At 41.5% G+C, this 22914-nt stretch overlaps 1 protein-coding gene across 4 annotated transcripts in view; it reads left to right on the top strand.

Moving 5' to 3' along the window:
• Positions 1–19107, top strand: part of POC1B (POC1 centriolar protein B) — a 28224-nt gene extending 9117 nt beyond the window's left edge. For 3 of the 4 annotated variants that reach the window (XM_053405774.1, XM_053405778.1, XM_053405775.1), the window contains 6 exons: positions 2633–2766; positions 4118–4186; positions 4462–4614; positions 7711–7791; positions 16784–17029; positions 18844–19107. In XM_053405774.1, coding sequence (XP_053261749.1) covers positions 2633–2766; positions 4118–4186; positions 4462–4614; positions 7711–7791; positions 16784–17029; positions 18844–18942 — 782 coding nt within the window. In that variant the 3' untranslated portion in view covers positions 18943–19107. The remainder of the gene's footprint in view (positions 1–2632; positions 2767–4117; positions 4187–4461; positions 4615–7710; positions 7792–16783; positions 17030–18843) is intronic. The other variant, XM_053405777.1, reaches the window with a different exon arrangement.
• Positions 19108–22914: the final 3807 nt, after the last annotated feature.

Here is a 22914-nt window from a genome sequence, read left to right as displayed (position 1 = left end):
CAGATTGAAGTTCAGGGGGAGGACAGGAGCTTGCCAAACATGCCACAACAGGGAGGGCTACCCAATGTGTTTTGTGAATTTGTGGATCACTCATCTTGGAGGAATGGCAATATATAAATATAAAAATACACTCAATTTTTCTCATACGGTCCTGCATTGTAAATAAGAAAAACAAAAACAAAAATTAAAACGTGTAGCCAAGTAGTAACATGCCTTTGTAAAATTAGTTATGGTTCTGCTTATAGTTTAAAGTGGTGCATAGTCTGGATACTGCTGTTTGTTTTAGTGAAACGTTCCTTTTTGACCAACATGTTCTTTCTGAAACTTCAGGGCTCACCCAAGCTTCCTCAATACTGCACCTAGAAAGCATGGGTCGGAGTTGTTTTCTGCTTGTCTTGCCGTTTCCCCCTAGAAAACTTGCTCTTTTGCGCTAAATCGGAGCAAACACCAGCTTGCAGAAAACCCGGTTGATGTTTGCTCCAATTCCGTGCTAGAGATTGGAGTTTCCCAGGCAAAAGTGGCAGCACAAGCAGAAGTCTGGATGAGCCCTTAGTCTTGTTGATCAAGGCTTTAAAAGAATCCATCTGCTTTCCCTCAATAAGAACTAAATGTCCTTGCTACTTTAAACCACAGGATGGCAGCACAGTAGTGTAGATAAAAATCACAAGTATCTTTTTCAATCCCCTAATAAAGTAGATACTTTGAGCTTGACCTAGGAGAGAAAAATAAAATCAGCTTGTGTTTCTATGCTCTGCTTTTCTTGCATTTGGTTGTTGAAGGGGTTCAGATTCTCTGTACCCAAAGACCCATCCCTAACCCTGTAATCATTCACTGTTAGTGTGTGGAGATTCATTTCTTTCAGAAGCCAAAAGCTCTTGTTTACTCATGTTATATGATGCATTTTATTGTGTACTACCTGCAGCAGAGCCAAAGCCTATAGGATTGGCTCACACAGCTGATGTCGGCTCTACCACCAGCGGATGGGTAGCAGAGCTGGAACTGTCTGGATCTCTTTTGCATAACCAGTACTTGCAGAAAGCTGAAGCCTCAGGCACTTTAAAGCACTGCAGGTCTCTTTGCAAGCTCTGTGTGGTGCTTTGAAGTCTCAACTTTGATGCTTCAAAGGTCCCAATCACCTGATGGCATTGGGATGTCAGGTGATTGACAGGTGGGTCCACAAGGCTAGATCTAATATGGATACTTCCCATGGAACCCCAAAAGTTCCTCACCTCTGGTCTACAGGCTCTTTCAGTTAAAACCAGGGCAGGAAAATCCGAAAGTACAGCCATTCTCTCAGAAACCCATGTCAGATCCCTTACAGATGGTTTGAAACCCCTTGAAAATGGGTGGTTTTCCAAATCATTCATTTAACCAGCTTTCTTAAAAATTGTTTCTAGACAGCTGGTTCAGGGATTCAGCTGTAAGTTCTGGACTTTTACCCTAGAACAGTAAGCAACATTTTCCCCTCCAGATGTTGACAGACTCCAGTTCCCATCAGTCTTAGCCAGTATAGCCAGTGGACATGAATGATGGGTTTTGTGGACCAATAGCATCAGGTGAGCACCACATTGATTATCCCTGCCCTGGAGTATAGCAAGCAAGGCAGCATCTTCTTTGAAGGCCATGCCCAAGGACTAGATAACTCTGTGCCTTCTGTTCCCAGCCTACCTCTTGAATACTTTGGATGTGAGTCACAAAGCTCTATTATTATTATTATTATTATTATTATTATTATTATTATTATTATTTACTGCCCTTCATCCAAGGATTGCAGGGAGGTTTACAATTTAAAAACACAAAAATGCTAAACATAGTAACAAACAAAACAATACCGCCCCCCTTCATGACACAAACAGTTTAAAAGGCCATGGGATGTTTAGGTATCCAAGGGCCTAGGAGAAGAGGAATGCTTTTTCCTAAATATATGTAACAAAGGTGCCACGCAAGCCAGAGCATTCCACAAGAAGGGAGCCACTGTAGAAAAGGCCCTGTTCTTGTGTTGCCGACCTCTCGCAGAGGAGGCATAAGGAGAAGGGCCTCAGTTGATGATCATATGCCTCCATCTTAAGCGGCACTGTTAAGTGCATCTGTTAACAACTTTATGTACAATTCTGCTGGGTTTTGCTCAATAGAATGAAGTATTCCTAACCACAATGCAACACAAAGGAGAAGCAGCTGAGGGGGAACTATAGGCACAGTTTAGGGCAGGCATGGCCAAACTTGGCCCTCCAGCTGTTTTTGGGACTGCAATTCCCATCATTCCTGACCACTGGTCCTGTTAGCTAGGTATGATGGGAATTGTAGTCCCAAAACAGCTGGAGGGCCAAGTTTGGCAATGCCTGGTTTAGGGATAATAGAGTGGCTATAAGTCAGGAAGGTTTGAGGCAGGGATAGGTAGAAATTTTTTAATGATTACTGCAGAATTAAAACAAAAGGTGTTGTTCATTAGAGAATGAACTTCATTTATATTGATGAATCAGTTTTCAGCTGCACTCTTATGAACATGTATCTGGGAGTAAGTGCCTTTGAAAACAATTCTCAGTAAGCATGCTGTGGATTGCGGTGTTAGCCAGTGCAGATATTGGCTCCTTTCTTTGCCATCAAAATCTGAATTCTTTTTTACTTAAATCAGTTCACAGAGCCGGCGTGAACTGCACGTCTTTCCATCCTTCTGGCAACTATCTCCTCACAGCTTCCAGCGACAGTACTGTTAAGATTTTGGATCTTTTAGGAGGAAGGCTCTTGTACACGCTTCATGGGCATGAGGTAGCATGTTGTTCTTTCTTCTACCTTCTTGCTTGTTTGGGCTTCTAAGGACCACCTCATACATTGCTGCTTTCTTGCAAGACATAATTGTTTCGAGCGGAAACACAGAGTTACTGGAATGTGAAAAGTGTGGCAATGTATGTGCTTGGGCTGTGAATACAACCGTTCAAAAAACACAAAATGTTCAATAGGCGTATCTCTGGCTGTTTTGCTTCACATGTTACAATAAAACTGATTTCCTACACTGAATTGAGGCTAAGAGAACTGAACTGAGTTACACAGGCCTGGTTCACACATCAAGTGAAGCCAAAGGGAAGATAAAGTTTGGTTTTATGTGAATGAATGAGCAGTGTGCTAGTGCAGGTTGCTGATTCTGCAGGCACTTCGCTTCTGCTGGGAAACAGAACCTGGGCTTAATCATTTATTAAATTTCTATCCTACTTAGTGGCCTGAATTTCACCAACCTGGTGCCCTGTAGTTTTTTTATACTACCTGCCACAGCCAGCCATGACTGCATTAGTTCACACATGACTTGAGAGATGAGCCGCTATCACAGGGATGCAGCCACGGTGCAATTTGGAGTGGTATCTGCTTAGCTTGAAACAGTCCTGAGACAGCCTAAACAGAGTTGGAGGGATAGAAAAAGTGAAGCTGGGTGTTATCAATGTGTTTATCTGAGCTTCCAATTTGTATGCAGTCTTGCTCAGTTCTGTATATCTTTTGAAACAGGCCTAGAGCTTAGAATGAAGCTCAGTAGGACTTCACAGGGGATAGGGTAATGAACATCATCCGTGTTTTATATTTTTGTTTAAAAGGGAGCAAAAGGCCATGCTAATGAATGGCTAACAATGTTATGGCCTCAATTAAACTGTATTGTAGAAGAGGAGAGGGGCTTAAATGTAATTTCTGCCTGTGACAGGCAATATTAATCAAAAATTCCATGTTATTTATTTTTTTTGCTTTGAGTTGACAAGTTGAGATGAGACATCAACCTCAAACGTTTAAAGCTTCCCTTCAGATGTCTTCTAAAAGTCATATAGTTGTTTATCTCTTTGACATCTGATGGGAGGGTGTCCCACAGCGTGGACACAACTGCCGAGAAGGCCCTCTGCCTGGTTCTCTGTCCTTTCACTTATTTCTGTGAGGGCCAGAAGGCCCTCAGCTCTAGACCTCAGTGTCCGGACTGAATGATGGGGGCAGAGACACTCGTATACAGGAATAGGAAAGACGATGGGCAAGAAAAGGATAGGCATTATTATGGAGGGGAGGAGGAAAATATATTAAAATTATAAACAATATGAAGTCTTTTAATTTTATTTTTAATCTGGCTTCTTTTCTTCTTTTTGACTAGGGACCTGTTCTCTCTGTAGCCTTTTCAAAAGGTGGAGAAACATTTGTCTCTGGTGGTGTGGATGCACAGGTTTGTTAACGATTTTGATTTCTTAATGTGAAACATAATTTTATTAGATGCTCTAAACAATTAAGAGTTTACTGTGTTTTATTAATACTTTCTTAACAGTCTTACTGACATTATTATAATTTGAGCCCCTGCCCCTTTGTTTGCGCATCTGCGAGGTCTTGCAGTATTTTGCAGTATTTCTCCTGTGTCCTCGTGCCAAATACAAGGACCGCAAAACCAAAAAAGTAAGTGTGAGTTAAACGTCAGTCAATATTTTTATTTATGACTTTTTACAGGTGTTGTTCTGGAAAACAAACTTTGATGCATTTGAATACAAGAAAGTTCTTAAAAATCACATGCGAAAATTACATGGGGATGAAGCCCCTCACCTTCTTGATATTTACCCTCGGTCACCTCATCGCCATAATGCAAAACCACAGTCTGTTGAGGTAAACATTATGGCTTCTAACATCTAACTATTTACAAGTTAACAAATAGTTGCCTGCAAGTGAGACCTGCAGCAAAATATTGCTTTCTGGAATGTCAGCCAAGCAGTCTCTCTTCCAGGCTATTCCATTCCGTTCCCTCTCAATCTACTCTTTTGCAGACCCTGAGGTTTTATATGGTCCATTTCCCCATGTTCCTAAATAAGCCCAACAAAAACTAGCTTGTTATCAAATCAGTAAAGAATTAATGTGTTCACCCGGGAACTCAAATCTGTAATCATTTAATCAGTACCAGCACAGACCCCAATATTCACCCCTACCTTTAATGCAGAAATGTACATCAGTTCAAGTCTGGTTTTTTCCTTTTGAAAATAATTTTTATTTGGTTTTACAAACATAAAGTTATAAAAATACCAAATGAATGTCCACATTTTGAGATTTCTCTGAATCGCCTGACTCCCCCCCCCCATTCCCTCCTTGGGTCTTAGTGTCAACATTTTCAACTTCATATAATTTCGTGATCCATGTTTTGTATCTGCCCATATTGTCCATAGTGATTGTTACATTACAAGTGTTATTAAAATCCTGCTAATGTTTTCATCTGCTTACAGTGGCCTCCTAGATATATTACAATTTTTTCCCATTCTTTCTTAAAGTTTTTGTCTTCTTGATTCCTGAGCTTTCTGGTCGGTTTTGCCACTTTGGTGTAGTCCACCAGCTTAGTTTGCCATTCCTCTTTGTTCGAGACTTTGTCTTCTTTCCATCTCTGGGCTAGTAGCATCCGCACAGCTGTCGTCACATACAAACAAAGTCTTTTCTGGTCCTTTGGGATGTCAGTACCTATAATTCCTAATTAAAAAAAAAGCTTCTGGTTTTTTAAAATAAAAGTTATTTTAAACATTTTAAACATTATTTAAACATTTTAAACATTTTTAAAACATTTTTTCATTTCATTATATATCATTTCCCAGAATGCTTTTATTACTTTACACGACCATATGGTAAATGGTACCTTCTTTTTCTTTACATTTCCAGCAGGTATATGTACTTGTCTTATACGTTTTTGCTAACTCAGGTAAAGGTAAAGGTATCCCTGACCGTTAGGTCCAGTCACTGATGACTCTGGGGTTGTGCACTCATCTCACTCTATAGGATGAGGGAGCCGGCGTTTGTCCGCAGACAGCTTCCGGGTCATGTGGCCAGCGTGACTGAGCTGCTTCTGGTGAACCAGAGCAGCGCATGGAAATGCCGTTTACCTCCTGCTGGAGCGGTACCTATTTATCTACTTGCACTTTGACGTGCTTTAGAACTGCTAGGTGGGCAGGAGCTGGGACCGAGCTAACTTACTAGGAGTCAATAGATCAGTACTTATCTTTATCAACTAAATAAATATTTGTGCACAGGTGTAGACAGAGAAGGACAGAAATACATGCACACATGCAAAAAGAAGGGAACAGTGTCATACAGAGAAAGGCAGTCACCATAATTGTTGGGTTTATTAAGTATTCCCATTAATGAAAAATAACACCTTTTAATATAGCTATTCTATATTTACCAACTATAGATGGTTTATAATACTCTCAGTCATCTTCTTGATGCCGAGTAATAATGCTGATAGGCCAGGTCATGTTATCATTGTATCATCATCCAAGATTCTGTACAGTATAGGATAGCTCTATATCATTGGTAGGCAAACTAAGGCCCAGGGGCTGGATCTGGCCCAACCACCTTCTAAATCTGGCCCGCGGACCGTCCGGGAATCAGTGTGTTTTTACATGAGTAGAATGTGTGTTTTTATTTAAAATGCATCTCTGGGTTATTTGTGGGCCCCCCCAAGGTCTGAGGGACAGTGGACTGCCCCCCCCCCGAAAAAGTTTGATGACCCCTGCTCTATATGCTTTCCATAAAAAATTTAAATCAATAGTTGTCATCTAAGGCAAACAGACACTAGATGGCACTAAAATTTAAGAATAGTTTGCACAGCCCAGTATGAAATATATTTTTTTCCAGAATGACTATGTTTTTAAATACTGGAAATGTCACACTGTGTCCTATAGTTTCAATCCTACCTGGGCAATATATGTGATGAAGGATCAGGATATGGATTAATTTTACAGCCACAGGCAAGAGATTACCATAAAAAGTTCTCTGGGCCTCAATTTCCTAAACTGTTCAGTTTCCTTCTGCCATTCTTTATTTTGCACCCACATGCACACACCAGTTTTGTAAAACTGTTTTAAATCTGGTGACTTGAAAAAGAGAGTTAAAATAGCTTTATGATCCAGAAGCTGCTAAAATTTGGAAGCTTCGGTTGGTACCAAATGCCTTAGCCCCTCTCCTGACAAGTTAAATGAAGACAGGAGCACATGGACCCTGTTTGGCAGTTATCCAGAAGCTACTGCACTAGATTCCTCTAGGCTTTGTGAGGCCTTGCTTGAAGTCCCATCCATGGAAGAAGTTGAAACAATGTCAGGATAGAATGGGGCTTTCCAGGCCGATTGCTGCACTGATAGTGAGGTGTGCATCTGCAAATAATTGTTGATGTTTAAAAATTTATGTCAGCAAGCTTTTTAAAGGCTTTGATGTGACAGAGGGATATTTTAACATCATGTCATTGATTGTGACTGATCTGTTCTTGACTGTCCCAGATATATTTTAGTGTGCTTTGTGTGATTTTAGGATGCTTTGTCATGGTGAGAGTCCTGCTGTTAGCACTCTGCATTTGTGGATAAGGCTTCCAACAGACATTTTTTTTACTTACCGTTTTTAAAAGCACTGGTTCATCTTAGAAGTAAGAATGTGGCTTATAACTAGTAATTGCTCGAAACACCTTGAGGAGAAATCCAGTTACCTTGGCAGAAACCAAGCCATATGGAATAAAATGGTTCTGTATGTAAATGGATCCTACTAACTGGGATTACTAGTTGAGATTCCTACATTAAAGGGGGTCCCTTCCAACTCTTCAATTCTGTGATTTTGATACACATTTAATAGTTTGACAGGGGGAATATTATCTTGACATGTGGTTTTTGAGGGTTTCATCATGTGTCCATTTTCTGTATATATTTTCATAATATTTTCAACTCTGATTTTCAACAGATAGATCCCAGCTATGACGTCACAGATATGCAAACACTTGACCCTCCTGTCGTAGATATTACCTCACCTTCTGTTTTACTGGTAAGTTTTCCAAGGATGAATTACAAACTAAAATATAATCCAAACATTGATTCTAATACTTTTTTTTTAATCCAGAGCAATTAAAAAGCTGTACATATGTTTGGATAGGGTTGACTTCCAAATCCTGCACAGCATCTGGTACTCACGCCTTATTTATTTAATTACAGCCAAATTACAAGGGTATCCAACGCTACAGATTACCTTATGCCCAAAGGCTCTCCTTCTGTTTTGATGTTGCTGCTTCCTAAATACTTTGACTTCCGATGTCCATGCCTCAGCAACTATATATTTCAAACTTTGGGTGTATTATTTTCAGATTTCTTATTATGTGATTTTTGTAGACCATCACCAATAAATGCTGCATGCTAGGGTTTTTAATTCAGCCCTGTGAGACTGTTGCCAAAGATGCCAGGACAAGAGCTGTTGGTGGCTACTCTGGTTCAGTGAACTGCAAGTACAGTGGTACCTCGGGTTACAGACGCTTCAGGTTACAGACTCCGCTAACCCAAAAATAGTACCTCGGGTTACGAACTTTACCTCAGGATGAGAACAGAATCGCTTGGCGGCGGCGCAGCGGTAGGAGGAGGTCCCATTAGCTAAAGTGGTACCTCAGGTTAAGAACAGTTTCAGGTTAAGAACAGACCTCCAGAACTAATTAAGTTCTTAACCCGAGGTACCACTGTAAAGATCTGCTCCACTTTTCTGGGTGAGACCTCCCCTTTGTATACTGCAGCTAGGGAGTATTTTCTTGACCAAAGGTGTCACTTTGAAAAGACAAATAATAGTTCAGTATGTGTTATAGCAACCAATAGATTTTAGAGATCTAGAATATGTGTTCTGAAATTAAGTGAACATATGCACCATTGTGTTGTTCATGAATAGTCTTTACCAAGCTCTTTGTGTGACAGGGGGATTTATTTGTCGCTGCATTAACACCTCAGTGGCTCTGTGGGATTTGGGCATGGACGCTCATTCTGTATTCCTTTCCCATAGTAGCTTCATAGGGTATTCTACTTGTGAACTGTGACATCCTGCCTCCATCACCAATTCTCTCCTTCACACCTTCTCATTTCCCCCATTTTTCTGGGAATCTAAGCTGTGACCATTATTCTCACAGCTGATTCTGAGGCATATATAAAATTCCTCACAGCCATCACGAACAACTGCTTCCTTCCTCTTCCTGTGGAAAAGCAACATTCTCTGAGAGCTGTACCCTGAGGAATGCAGAAACAGCGGCAGGCCTTTCACACAGGAAATTACTACTCTAGCACTCTCAGAAAGTGCTTCTGTCACTTGGACTGTCTGCCCATAATGAGCTTCCTGCTGACCTACAAGATGATTTACTACTGATCTCAATGCCTTTGCCAGTCCGTAAGCATAACCAGCGGCTAATGAAGCTGGCAATCAGCAGTTCTGTAAATCTGTAACTGCCCTGCTTTAAACTTGAATGCGGTAGGCACACATATCTTTGGCTGAGCTTGTTCAGATTCCATCAAGTATGGTTAGGAAGCAAATTGTGCCTGCTTTCCAAAGTGGAAAATATTGTTGCGAATCACGGAACCCTTTACAAACAATTTTACTTTTTTAACATTAAATGTAAACGATTTCTTTTTTAAGCATTCGATGCCTATAGCACAAATAGTTGAAAGAGGACACAGAAGGCTTCCATCAGCCATCTTGATGTGCCCCATTGAAATGAAAGGAAGTCAGAGAGAAGCAGTGCTGGATCTGAATCTGGAGCATTGCCCTTGCCCTATTTGTATAGTTAACTGTTAGGAATATTTGTAAGGCCCATTTTTCTGGGGAAATCGAAGCATGAGCCTCTGCACAACAGCCCATGCTTTTCTCTTCAGTGACAATAGTACAGTACCCTACCTAGGTAAAGGTAAAGGGACCCCTGACCATTAGGTCCAGTCGCGGAATGACTCTGGGGTTGCGGCGTTCATCTCGCTTTACTGGCCAAGGGAGCCGGCGTTTGTCTGCAGACAGCTTCCGGGTCATGTGGTCAGCATGACAAAGCTGCTTCTGGCAAACCAGAGCAGCGCATGGAAACACTGTTTACCTTCCTGCTGGAGTGGTACCTATTTATCTACTTTCGAACTGCTAGGTTGGCAGGAGCAGGGACTGAGCAACAGGAGCTCACCCCATCGTGGGGATTCGAACCGCCGACCTTCTGATCAGCAAGCCCTAGGCTCTGTGGTTCAGACCACAGCGCCACCCGCCTCCCTACCTACCCACACATAATGGGGTGGTGGTGATAGATGGGTGGTGATAAGGAAAATGACCTTGCCATTGCAGAATAACCATGTGTATGTCTGCCTGCCTGCTCTCCTTTTTAAAATCTTAGATATATGTGCATTACACACCGCATATAAGAGTACACAGCCTTCAGATAATTTAAAAATGAATAGGATATAGCTGAGCCAAGGATAAATGTCACACACATGATGGGGAGCGGGAGGCTCCCCCCCACCCCCGCCCTTGCAGATTATGCCACCAAAAACACCCATCCCCTGAAACTGGGCAGAGTCAAAACAGGAATGTGTGTGTTAACTTGACCTACAAGCGTGGGCGCAGCTGGGGGTGGGAGAGGGACAGCTGCCTCCCATCAATAAAATTCAATAAAAATACATAGCAAACAGAGGTTCTGCCGCCCCCCCCCTCACTAACAAAAGGCCTGCCCCCCTAACAAAAATCCTGGCTACGCCCATGCCTTCAAAGTGCAAAAACCTGTTGCATTCCCCCCTTGTGCATGTTCCAGCTAAAGCTGAGCACTTTAACAGAACGATTCTGTGCCTGTTTTCCTCTGAAGTCAACCCATTGAAATCAGCATGGCAGTTTAAACTCTCTGGCTGGATTGTGTCCCTATGTTAAGAATGCAGCCTTGAGGAAAGACATGCAGCCTGTGTTTGGTAAATGAGAGACATGCACTTGTTTGAACAAAAGGCCAAAAGGCTCTTGGAATCTAAGAGGGTCCCCCCCCCCCACACACTGTGGTGTTATGAAGGATGTGGGAGAGAGTGGTAAGATTCTGGGTCACAATAAAGCTAAGGCATAGAAATTCAGTGGTTCTAGAGTAGGGCCAGAATTACAATTGAAAACTGGTTCAGACAAACTGCAATCTTTTATGGTGTAGCAGGAAAGAAACCAAGCTGAGCCTGTGAATCTGGAGGTGCTGGATTCAAATCTTGCCTCTGGCTCAAAAATCACCAGGGGTTTGACAGACCTACATCAAAGCAGAAGCTAACAAAGTATTTAGCTTCTGAAGGGTGACCTTTCCCTTGCTGTCACTCTCCAGATGCCATGCATACCTGACCCTGTAGTGGACGCTCATTTCCTCAACACACTATTGTCTTCCCCGGGCCTCTGAAGAGCTATCTGCAATTTGCACATTTATGCCTTCAAAGAAACACATGTTTAAATCGCTTTTCTTAAAGAAAGCTTGTACAATCTAGAAAACATCACCTGTGATATCTCAGGCACCGAGATAGTCGGTGCTCTTCACTGTCCCTTGTCCTTCAGACTAGCAGAACTTGTTCCTCCTGAGCTTATTCCCACACATGACAACAATATGTTTGCTTTCCATCATAGAGTCGTGGTGTTTTTGTAATGTACATCTAGAGTTTTCCTTCTCCTTGTGCCTTATTGTTTGCCCATCTCCATCTTGTCCTCCCACAATTTGCAATAAGGTTAGTATTGTGGCTCCTAGTCTTACAGAGCTATTGCAAGCTTTAGCAGGATGATTAGATGCAAAACAGTGTGACCATTCAAAATCCATATCTGTGCAAAATATTATTTCAACCTACAACAAAATATTACAGCATATCATCTCTTCACCCCACAGTGGTAGTGTTCTGTTCAGAGTACAATGGTACCTTGGGTTATATACACTTCAGGTTACAGACTCCGCTAACCCAGAAATAGTACCTCGGGTTAAGAACTTTGCTTCAGGATGAGAACAGAAATCATGCTCCGGCAGTGTGGCAGCACCAGGAGGCCCCATTAGCTAAAATGGTGCTTCAGGTTAAGAACAGTTTCAGGTTAAGAACAGACCTCCAGAATGAATTAAGTACTTAACCCCAGGTACTACTGTACCTTTTTATGAACTGTTAGGAACTTGAGCAAACAATTTAACACTCTTCACTCCACCTTTTCCTTTTTTTTTAATTTCCAAATGACACTCAACATTCCTTGCTGCTAGATTTTGGTATATATATATATATATATATATATATATATATATATATATATTGCAGCAGACTGCAGAAAATTAGTCTGGTGAGACTGCTGGGAGGGGGGGAGGAAGAAGCTTAAAGTTTAATATTCCTTGTGAACAAAGCCATTCTGAATACAAGCTTGCATGCGGCCATCATGGAACCATTATGCTAACAAGAGAAGGTCCAACACTCAGCTTTTGTAGCTGGAGTCAGTCCAGGTGCTGCCCTCCCAGGCCAGGTGAGGGAAAGCCTGCAAGGCAGGGAGCAGGTCTTTCAGGACTTGCAACCAAGATGGCTCACTATTAAGAGAGTGTGAAATTGCTTCCTAAGTATTCTCTGTGTTTCAAGTGGACCACAACTAATCATTTTTGTAAGGAAAGGAAATGTTCAGTCAGCATTGGTGAACTGTTTAGCTTGGAGTAGATTCCATATATATCAGTTCTGCACCATTTCAGACTGAAAATCCAGTTGACAAAGATGGTGGCATGTCCTCTTGTACATCAAAGACAAGATAGGGAAGGCAGGAAGGAGGGGTAGAGCTTGTTAAGCTGTTTTTGGAGAAGGTGCTAGAACTCCACACCAGGAAAGAGATAGGTTGCTCTGCACCTTTGCCAAAAGGCCTCACTATAAGGTCTTAACTATGGTCTGAAAAAACTTGCTGCAAATAAAACTTGGCTCATTTTTATTTTGATAGCAAATAGTGGGAATGTTTCAGCGGTTTTGAGTTATTTGTCCTTCTCATTTTAAGAGCTTCCTGCAGCAGCTGTTTGCAGGGACACTGAAAACCAGCCTTTATGACATTTCTTTACCCCTCTCTGTAGAGATCATATTGTTATTTTTGGCGCCTCTGGTCTTCACAAGAATTTTTGTCGTTTATGAAGGCACTTGTATGTTCTCCTTCCTGAAGCATTTATATTTAGAGTTGACTTCCTGTCAGGGAATTTCTCACCTTTGGGAGACCAGAGCCTGATGATTTTAGTCTCTGGTGCTGCCCTCTTTTCCCCCCTTTTTTCTTTTTAAACTCAACCTGTTTTGCTGATAGATGAAAATTCAGCTTTCATTCTTAAATGTAAATTAAATTTAGCATATGAAAAGGTCATTGAAAACATTGGCTTAATATAAAAATGCAATATTTTAACATTCATATCTACACAGAAGTATAATTTTATGCAAGTGATTATATGCAACCAATACCTACACATTGCTCTAATAGAGCACATTTCTTCACTGGGGTAGAAAATGCCTTGTTCTCTCCAACGTCTCATATTTGGGGCATATCTTGACACTGAAGAGGATGGGACAGGTTAATCAAGCTCACAGAACTAGTGAATATTGGCATTTCCTGTTGTGCGCATCTGCAGCCCTTGCGCACACCTGTAATAGGCTAGATCTTTTTTCCTGTGTTAAAAATGCTAAGCTACAACCATTGATTTATGAGCTATTCAGGAAGCTTCTTTTAAGACCATTTGCAATCTGAAGCACAACACTCATGGGGTATTCCATATTTCGCACCCCAAACCCAGATCTGTCAAACAGACCATATAGACCCACTTACTGTTCCGATCGACCATGGCTGAAAAGCAGCTGCTATTTAATGCCATTGTAGTTGTGCTAAATATAGCACAGCTGTCAACCTCAGCAAATAAATAAATAAAACCGGCTTCCCCAACCACAGCTGCAAAGGCAGCAACTGGGGAGCTGAATTTATTTCCCTTGCATATGTTATCATATAATCAAGTCGATGAGGTTTTATTTTTATTTTTTTCTTGTTCTGAAATGACCTAGTGCCCTCCAGAAGCTTGACCATGCTAAATTAGTAATAATAACAAAGTGAGCTGTGAAAATGTTGGTTTCATTAAGGGAGCTGGTAATCCTGTTAGTCTTGCCCCTTGTGGGTTGGGGGGGGGTCCCTGCATTGCCACAGATTTACAGCTCATTCCTAGGGCTTAGGCTGCAAGAATATATGAGGTGACTTCTACTTCTGTCTCCCTGGGAAGCTTTCCTTGAGTACTTATCCAGTCCCTGTTTTATAGAATTAGGCAGGGTACATTTGTGCCAGACTTTGAGCTTCTGTGGATTGTGAAGGTGAATAGAAGGCAGTGCACATTTTAAAAGTTGGTCATGTTCTCTCCTCCCTTTCCCCAAAGCAATACAAACTTTGCTGTGTATGACTGCTGTAATGTGCAAGGAGGACTCTCGAGTCCTCTGTTGTCCTGCGCCAAACAATCTTTGTAGTGTGAAGATAGTAGAAAGATCCTTAGGCTTGGCCTTTTCTTGAATCATAGGATCGGTCTGTCGAACAAGAAATTGAACATATTAAAACGCCTAACCTTAAGAGAGTAGTTTTTATCACTTCTTTTTTATAAATTGAAATTATTACTAACATTTTATTATTCTGTATATCCAGGCACTTTTCTGAACTCTGTATCAATCAAGGGAATATGAACTTTAATTGAAAACTCTGTGTTATACTTCAGAAACTGGCGTGTCCCATCCCTGGGTAACATTGTACAAAAGCCAGACATCAACTAAAAGCCTAACCTGCTTAGGGTGCAGCCCACCAAGTCTTGCTTCCATTGCTGATTCCAGTAGGTTTGATAGGGTTGCTGGGATGGAATACATAAAACGTATATAGTAATTGCTTTCTTTCACAGTCACATGGCGCGCGCGCGCGCACACACACACACACACACACACACACACAGTGGAATCTGTTCCGGAATTCTATTTGACTTCCAAAACATTTGAAAACCAAAGTGCAGCTTCTGAATGGCTGCAGGAAGCAGCTGCAGCCAATCAGAAGCCCGCGGAAGCCCAGTCGGATGTTCGGCTTCCAAAAGAACATTAAAAAACCAGAACACTCATTTCCAAGTTTTGATTTTTCAGGAGCCAAAACGTTTGAGAACTAGGCTGTTTGAAAACCAAGGTATGATTGTATATGCCTTGAAGATAGAGACCTGTTGTCTCATTCTTTGTAAGGTGTCATGAATTCAGATGGCACTATAATAAAGATATGGTTGGTTTTGACACTTCAAATGTGTGAAAAAAGAAAGTAATATCAAAGGACTAGAACCAAATGGCTGCAAAAGAAGTAATATGGTAGGAGTAATAATAAATGATTACAAACTGGCTATTTGTATTTATTTTGCTTGAACAAAATTCAATTCAATTATCATCATCTGGTTTTGTGATTTAATAAACTATTGGACTGTCGAGTAAAATGCATAAGTTTCCTCCCAAACAATGCAGTCAGATATACTGATATTTATTTCTATAATAGCTACTCCTTAAGCATATATCACTGTGAAGATCTAGTTCTTAATGAACTCCCATATTACGTATCTAGTCTGTTCTTAAATAAGAGGTCGAGTGTGTGTTTTTCACCTTGCATGCAACAGAGCAGTGCAAAAAAGTTCAACATCAGAAGGCAAACTGGGAGCTGGCCATCCTATTTTTAAAGTACATGCCTCACCAACGTCATGATTCATTAGAAAGCCTATCTTCAAATCCTTGTTTGTCATGAGATCATTCCTGGTATTCCACAGGAAGCTGTCAGATATGCTTTATGTGTGTGGTGCCTGGCCAGAGATTAAATGCAGATGGTTTTTGAGTCGGATAACATGGCATGAACTTTCTTCAGAACACCGACTTAGTTTATTTGCAGGCAAAATTCTTACAACTGATACAGTACTTTGGAGTTAAATAGATTCTGTGAAGGATGTGCTTTTGCCTTTGAATTGTACCAGTGTTTGATGTCATTAGCTATATAGCAGATCTACATGGAAGAAATTCCTTCTTGCATAGATTCAGAGAGAGCAGCACCTGGTCTCTTTGACTAGGCCTGCTTGTTGTATCTGTCAAATGGCAGGGACACTGACTATAACAAGCTTCGTGCAGGACTGCTGTACTGAGGTTTTTTTCTACAATCAAGCCGTATATCAGTTTACGAAACAAACAAAAAAAAAGAACTTAGCCTTGGTTTATTGTGGAGAAGAGAATTTGTTTCTCTGTGATGCTAAATACTTGGCTCTATTTTTTTAGCTTTCATCATTTAAGCTACAGAGAATTCACTTTACGTTCCTTTTATTTCCATATGTGTTTCAACATACATACAGAATGCCTCTGCCCCCCATCCCTACAACCTTATTTAAGAATAGTCCTGATTTGATTTTATTTTGCATTGGAGTCTGTAATAACCTCAGCCTACTTGGCACACTCAAGAGTGGAATCTGCCGAAACTGCTTCCATGCAGGAAAAACGGCTTCGGTGCAGTAACACTTCTAACTGTGGCTGAAATCTAAAGAGCTACTTTACGTGGTCCTGAGAGCTTGGGCTTGCCTAGTAGGCCTCTCCAACTCATAAAGAACTTGCTTTGCGGCCTTGGGAACCAGCCCTCAAGGGCATGCAAAACTAGGCTTCTAATCACCGTTTGTGAGTTCAGTCTCATGGTGAGTCTTCCTGCTAGCAGTCACCAGGGAGATTTATTTTGTAAACCACTTCATGATAGTGAAAGGCTACAAGTAAAATACTTCTGGGAGCTTCCAGAACAGCAGAGAATAAAAGAAAAATGAATACGAGTTATTAAAACTGGTAAGTCCTTTTGGGGAAATGTGAGAGAGAAAAGATGTAGGCTGAGGAGGAACCTCCTCTGTTTTTTTGTGAGAACAGGTATGGCAGGGTAACAACTGCAGTACTCATCTTTGCTTCCCGAAAGGGAAAAGAGGATGCTGAATATTTTCAAGCTTACCACCCTCTGCTTTTCCTTTTAATCAAAGACAAAGCCAAGTATCCCTTTAGCTCAACCTTCCATGCAACAAGAGAGAGTGATCATGCAGCAAGATAGAATGAACAGCCAAGACATGCAGCAGCATTCAGTTTTATCCTCACCAAGAGCAACAAGGACAAGCTTGGAAGATGGAAGTAAATACATTGCGCACACCATGGATGAGCCAGTAGGCATTTCTCCAGTTTTGACTAACGCCTTGGAACACATTGTGGAGCAGCTGGATGTTCTTACTCTTGTGAGTAAATCCCCAACACCATTGCATGTACTGGATTGCCTGCAAGTAAATAATAAATCACTAGGCTTCTTGGGGCTAGTGGTGAAGTGACAAATAGCCCTGTTCCTACTTCAGGGGCAGCTGGGCCTTGCGTTTGGTCTAGCAGAACTCTTCCTGTCCTCTTATGCCTCTGGGCCCTCAATTCAAAATTTATCTATTTTAAAGATTGACATCAAAAACTTTCTCTTCAAAAACTTTCTCAGGTAGGCCTACACAAATGGTAACTCCTTCACAAGTTCATTGACCTGAGGCAGGCTACACTCCGTCTCTCTGCCTCAGCCCTTCGTCGATCATAAATGCATAATAATACTATCTCCAGAGTTGTAATAATTACCAATATTATGTTTGTGAAGTAGGACTTCTGATCAGTCAGCGAAAGAAATTGCATATCATATATCAATGCCAGTATATATGTCTTTCTGAGGTATTGAATGAAGTAGAAGCACTTTAAATTTAATAAAAGTTGCTACTCTTTATCAGATGGATATGCCACCATAATTAACATACCTGAGCTAAAATAGTGTCGAAAAAGAAGTTTTCCACAATAAAAAAAAATTGCTCAGCCCAACGGATAACAAATTCCTCCCCACCCCAATTAGCAGATGCCTTAGTAGACTGATCTACTGATTTAAAACAAACTGCTTTATATGTGAAGTACTTTGAGCTCCTAGAAAAAATACATCACCTGCAGAATGAAAACAATAATAGGTGAAATAGAGGATAATTGTATTAGATAAAAGTATGTTATATAAAGCAGTAGGTATAAGGTAGGAATAAAATACATCATTGTGGTAAGGGTGAGAAGTCAACATTTTAAGAAAAACGTATTTTGAAATTTAAGTAAATATGTAAAACTTGTGAAAAGGAAAAGAATTATGACCAAGAAAAAGAAAAAAATACATCCTTTAATAATTTTTGTTATTGTCAATGTAATTAAGGTCTATCAGAGCATTACCCAATTTCTACTAGTACCCGAGAAACACAGAACGTGTCTTACATGGTGTGTTCAGATCCACAAAAACTTGCTCAACACTTCTCAGTAACACCATTCCTATCAATTTAATGTGTTCCACAGTAGAGTGGAGAATATATTTGAAAGCAGATATCAATGAAAAGTTGGATTCTGATACAACAAAGTATTTCAGACATTTGTGATGTCCATCCAAGCCCTTTCTGAAGTCCCTTCATAACTCACAATATTTACGTGCCAAGACCTGAGGTCCCCCTGAGAAGGCGCTTCCAAGGTACGGAGGGGTGTGTCACTCATTCTTCCCCAGCTGCAGTCTCCACATCACATGCCTTACCTGCAGCTGTTTAGGGCTACACCTGTTTGGGGGAAGGGAGAAATTTGGAAAAACCCTGGTGTGTGTGCAGAACATCTCATGTGGCCCTTTGGGTATCAGCTTTGAAAGGGGAACTCTCAACACTTTAGTTTCCAGAGTTGTAGAAGCTGGAGGCTTTATTCTCCGAATCAATACTCTAGTCTGATACAACTGAATACACAGCACATACAGGGATGCTCTGCCAGAAAAAAATAAATTGGAGTTTAGAGTTCTTCTCCAATAGTTGGTTTTATTTTGATGCCGAGACCATGATGTGTTTAGCACGGCAAAAAAACCCATGTATTTTTAAAGTTTCCATGAGCTACTGAAATGGTGGAATACCTGAATCAAATCTTGCAGTTCTCTGGTTTCTTTAGTGTATTAAGAGAAGTTATTTTGTAAATAAAACATTACAATCAATAACAAGCACTTGTTGCCCTGTTCTCCTAACAGACTGTCTCAATCTTGGAGCAGCGCCTGACTTTGACGGAAGATAAACTGAAAGAGTGCTTAGAGAACCAAGAGAAACTGTTACTCTCTGTCAGAGATTGAAAATAAACAATGCAAATGCATTCTCAGGAAGACAAAACAGTGACATGAAGCAAATAAAATGTGCCTCTTTGGTGTAAGTGATTTCCCTAAAAATCATTGATAACATTTTGAACATGTAATTTTGTGTGTGTGCGTTTATTAAATATATATTTGTGTTTTTCTGAATATCCAATCTGTTTTCTGATATTTGCCCATCCTTTACATGCTGAGCACAGTTCAAAACTCTGCTGATCTCCAGTATGCATGTTCTCCAGGTGCCGCCACAGTATCTGCCCCATTCGTTTCCCGTGCATCATGGTGTGCGTTCTTGTTGATGTATGTAGGGCATTCCTTAACTCACGGGAAAAACAAGGTTGCATCTTGCAGCAGAAGGTGCCATATTCTATACCCAGCATTGTCAGGTAGGAAACCCTAGGAAGCCACTACTAGTGAATACTGAGCTAGATGCACAAGCAGATCTGAGTTGGTATAAGACAGGGCTCAGCAAACTTTTTCAGCAGGGGGCCGGTCCACTATCCCTCAGATCTTGTGGAGGACCGGACTATATTTTGGAAGGGGGGGGGATGAATGAATGCCCCACAAATAACTCAGAGATGCATTTTAATTAAAAGGACACATTCTACTCATGTAAAAACACGCCGATTCCCGGACTGTCTGCGGGCCGGATTTAGACGGCGATTGGGCCGGATTCGGCTCCTGGGCCTTAGTTTGCCTAGCTATGGTATAAGAGCAGGAACAATGTGGCATGCAAGAATGCTGCAGTGACATCATTTCTGCACCAAATCGAGTGTTTTCTCTTTCCCCTTGTCTGCCTTAAAGAGGAGCAAAATAAGACAAGACTTCATACCAGGTTGTTAGCTGGAACATTGGCCATAATTCTTGCCTCCCCAAATTTATTTCATTCCCCTAATGATAAAGTATTCAAGAGGAACTGGATAAATGGTCTTTAATTCAAGGATAATTATTGCACATAGGGTCAACAGAAAAGTCCTTGGGCTGGGCGCCACCAGACTAAAAGGAGCTTGCCTGGAAAGGCTGTACAAGTTGCATGGAAATCATGCTCACTGACTACAGGAAACTGAAATCTGTATCAACTTCTTAATTATTTGAAACCTTACGGGCTAGAAAAGTGCCCTTTTGGGTTCTAAATCAGAGATTCTTTGCATATGCCCCCAGATTCTTCTTATCACACATGCACAAATTATGTATGTATTCCTTTGGGTTTGTTTGTTTGGGCCTGGAGGCATTGTAAAGAGACGATATTGTAGAATAAGGGGTGTGTGTTGGGCTTCTGCCTGGATACACTGAAGTTCAGACCTGTGCTCAACAAAGTGCCAGTGGCTTCAATAGGAATGGTTGTCAGCAGAGAAGTGAGGGTGGTTTCACCATGACCACTTTCCTTCTGTAGCTGCATTGCCACCCATAGAAGCAGCAGCCTCTGTTTTATGGCAGAGGGAAATGGTAGTGGGAAAGCAGCAGTCTTGAAGGTTTTATAACCCCCTCACAGACTGGGATGCAACATAAAATATATAATACATAATCAAATCTGAAGAATCAAATGGCAACAATGCGTCAGCTTGCATTGCAGCACCAGGAGAGCGACAAAACTTCTCCAGTCAACTTAAGGAAATGCCTCAGTATGTCCAGTGCTATTTTTCTAGAAAAAGAGGTGCTGGAACTCACCATGAATGCCTCCCTTGTTCTCTAAGAATGGCAATCGTGCCCACCTGGGAGGTGCCGGAACTGAGTTATTGTGAGTTCCCCCTGGAAAAAAAGCCCTGTTATGTCTCTACAAGTTACTTAAAGCTCATCACTGTTGGAACCAACCAAACTGCGAGGGGAGGGCGTTCCACTGTTGGGGTGCCACTATTAAGAATATCTTCTCCTATGTCACCCCAATGGCATTGTTAGAGGGTGTCTCCAGTCCACTTGATCTCAAGGAGTAGGCTGGCATATATAGGGGAGGAGGAGGTGATGCATCAACTGCCTTCCTGGGCCCTAAGCCGTTTACGGATCAACACATGGCTTGATAGTTAACTGGCAGCAAGCAGAAGAGGCCGGGGGGAGGAGCAGCGCTGCAGGCCTTGCCTCCAACAATAGCAGTTCTGCGGTAGTGTGGCGAGGGCAAGGCGGTAGGGACGCCCTGGCGGAGTTCATCCTACAGATGCGCCCAGCGCAACCTTGCTGCCACATTGCTCCCACACCACTCCAGTAAGCAGCAGCACTTCCAGGAGGCCAGGTCCATGGCAGCATGCCTTCCCGCCAGCTGTTCTTGGCAACCGGTGCAATTCCTCAAACTGTTGTACAGTGGTACCTCGGGTTAAGTATTTAATTCGTTCCGGAGGTCCGTTCTTAACCTGAAACTGTTCTTAACCTGAAGCACCACTTTAGCTAATGGGGCCTCCTGCTGCTGCCGCGCCGCCAGAGCACGATTTCTGTTCTCATCCTGAAGCAAAATTCTTAACCCGAGGTACTATTTCTGGGTTAGCAGAGTCTGTAACCTGAAGCGTATGTAACCCGAGGTACCACTGTACCATATTTGCCACTAGCTGCTACTCACCAGCTTTACCACAATATTCTGCGCTGGTTGCAGCTTCTGCACCAAGACCAAGGGACAGCCCCACGTGAAGCACATTGCAATAAATCCATTTGACAATGTCCAGAAGCACCCACCGCTGCCATTTGTATGTAATGTGTAGTTCAACCCTTGCTTTCAGCCACTTAGGACGCTTATCAGTTTCCAGATGTTACCATGAAGAAGCTTCAATAAGGAGGCCATAGAAAATGGATCAGGGAGATAAATGAATCCCATAAACTCCTATCCAGCTTTAAGAAATCAGAGACAATGCCAGGAGCAGCGACTGAGTCATCTTTTCATAGGGTTGTGCTTTATCTTGCAAAGCAAAGGTACCTCCAGCTAAGGTTGTTTCCCAAATCCCCTGTGTAAATCCTTTTTTCTTTGAGAAGAGATAAAGGGGGGGAAACAAAAGAGGAAAGGCTCAGGAACCACCTTGATGCTATTTAATTTCCATTGAAGCTTTTCCAAACCTTGATGGTCGAACCTGAAAGCTTTACTGTCTTTATTGCTTCACCTGTATTGAATATCAAGGTCTGTGGCAAGATAAATCATTTAGAAAGCACAGCAAAGCATGTTTGCACCAGACGGTTGTTTCTGGGAGCAATTGTGTCAGGGAAAAAGTTCCGTGAAGTTCAAAAGGTGCTAAAGCATCTGTAAGCTGGGGGTTTTTTTTAAGCAGGTAAACTCCAGCGGAGGCACATGGAACAGGCCTGCTGCTTCATGTTCCCTTCCCTCCTCTCACATCTCTGTCAACAAAACATTAAAGCTGCCGGCCCCTTTGAGGCAGGAAACAGGACAGACTGTGGCAGGTAGTATTTCTTTCTCGATGAAAACATCTGTCACGCTTGCAGTTTTGTTTTGTTTTTTGAATAAATTTTGGGGCATATTATTATGACTAGAAGGATCATCAGGCTTGGATAGAAGTCTTGTTTTGTTTTTTAAATGCAGATATAAAATGTAATATTCCCAATTGACTGCCAAATACTAATTCAGTTGCGCCCAAGGAGTAAATTGATTGAGTGAAGCTGGATTTGCAGTTGTATACAGTGGGCAGATTTGGGGGCTTTGCTGTGGAAATGCTTTAATTTGTAATTGTAATTTCTCCTCATCATTAGATCCTAATACAACAACAAGAGTTGGTTTTTAGTTGCCACCTTCTTATGAGGAGATGTTCTTGAGGTCAAGCAAATTCATCCATTGTAGAAAATTAGGTTTGTGTCCATAATCCGTTCCATCTCTATAATGCTATGGCCTAGTTCACCGCTGACCATAGCTGTGGACGGAAAGCATTAATGCATTATCACATATATGTTGTGTGTGCACGCACAACACCCTGAAAGTTGTTGAGCTTTTTTTCTCCTTTCAAAAACACCAAAAAAAATTTCTGATTTAAG

This window comes from Podarcis raffonei, chromosome 10 (assembly GCF_027172205.1).
Source record: "Podarcis raffonei isolate rPodRaf1 chromosome 10, rPodRaf1.pri, whole genome shotgun sequence".
Lineage (NCBI taxonomy): Eukaryota > Metazoa > Chordata > Lepidosauria > Squamata > Lacertidae > Podarcis > Podarcis raffonei.
The sequence above is the reverse complement of the archived record's forward strand: the minus strand, read 5'-3'. Positions and strand labels throughout refer to the sequence as shown.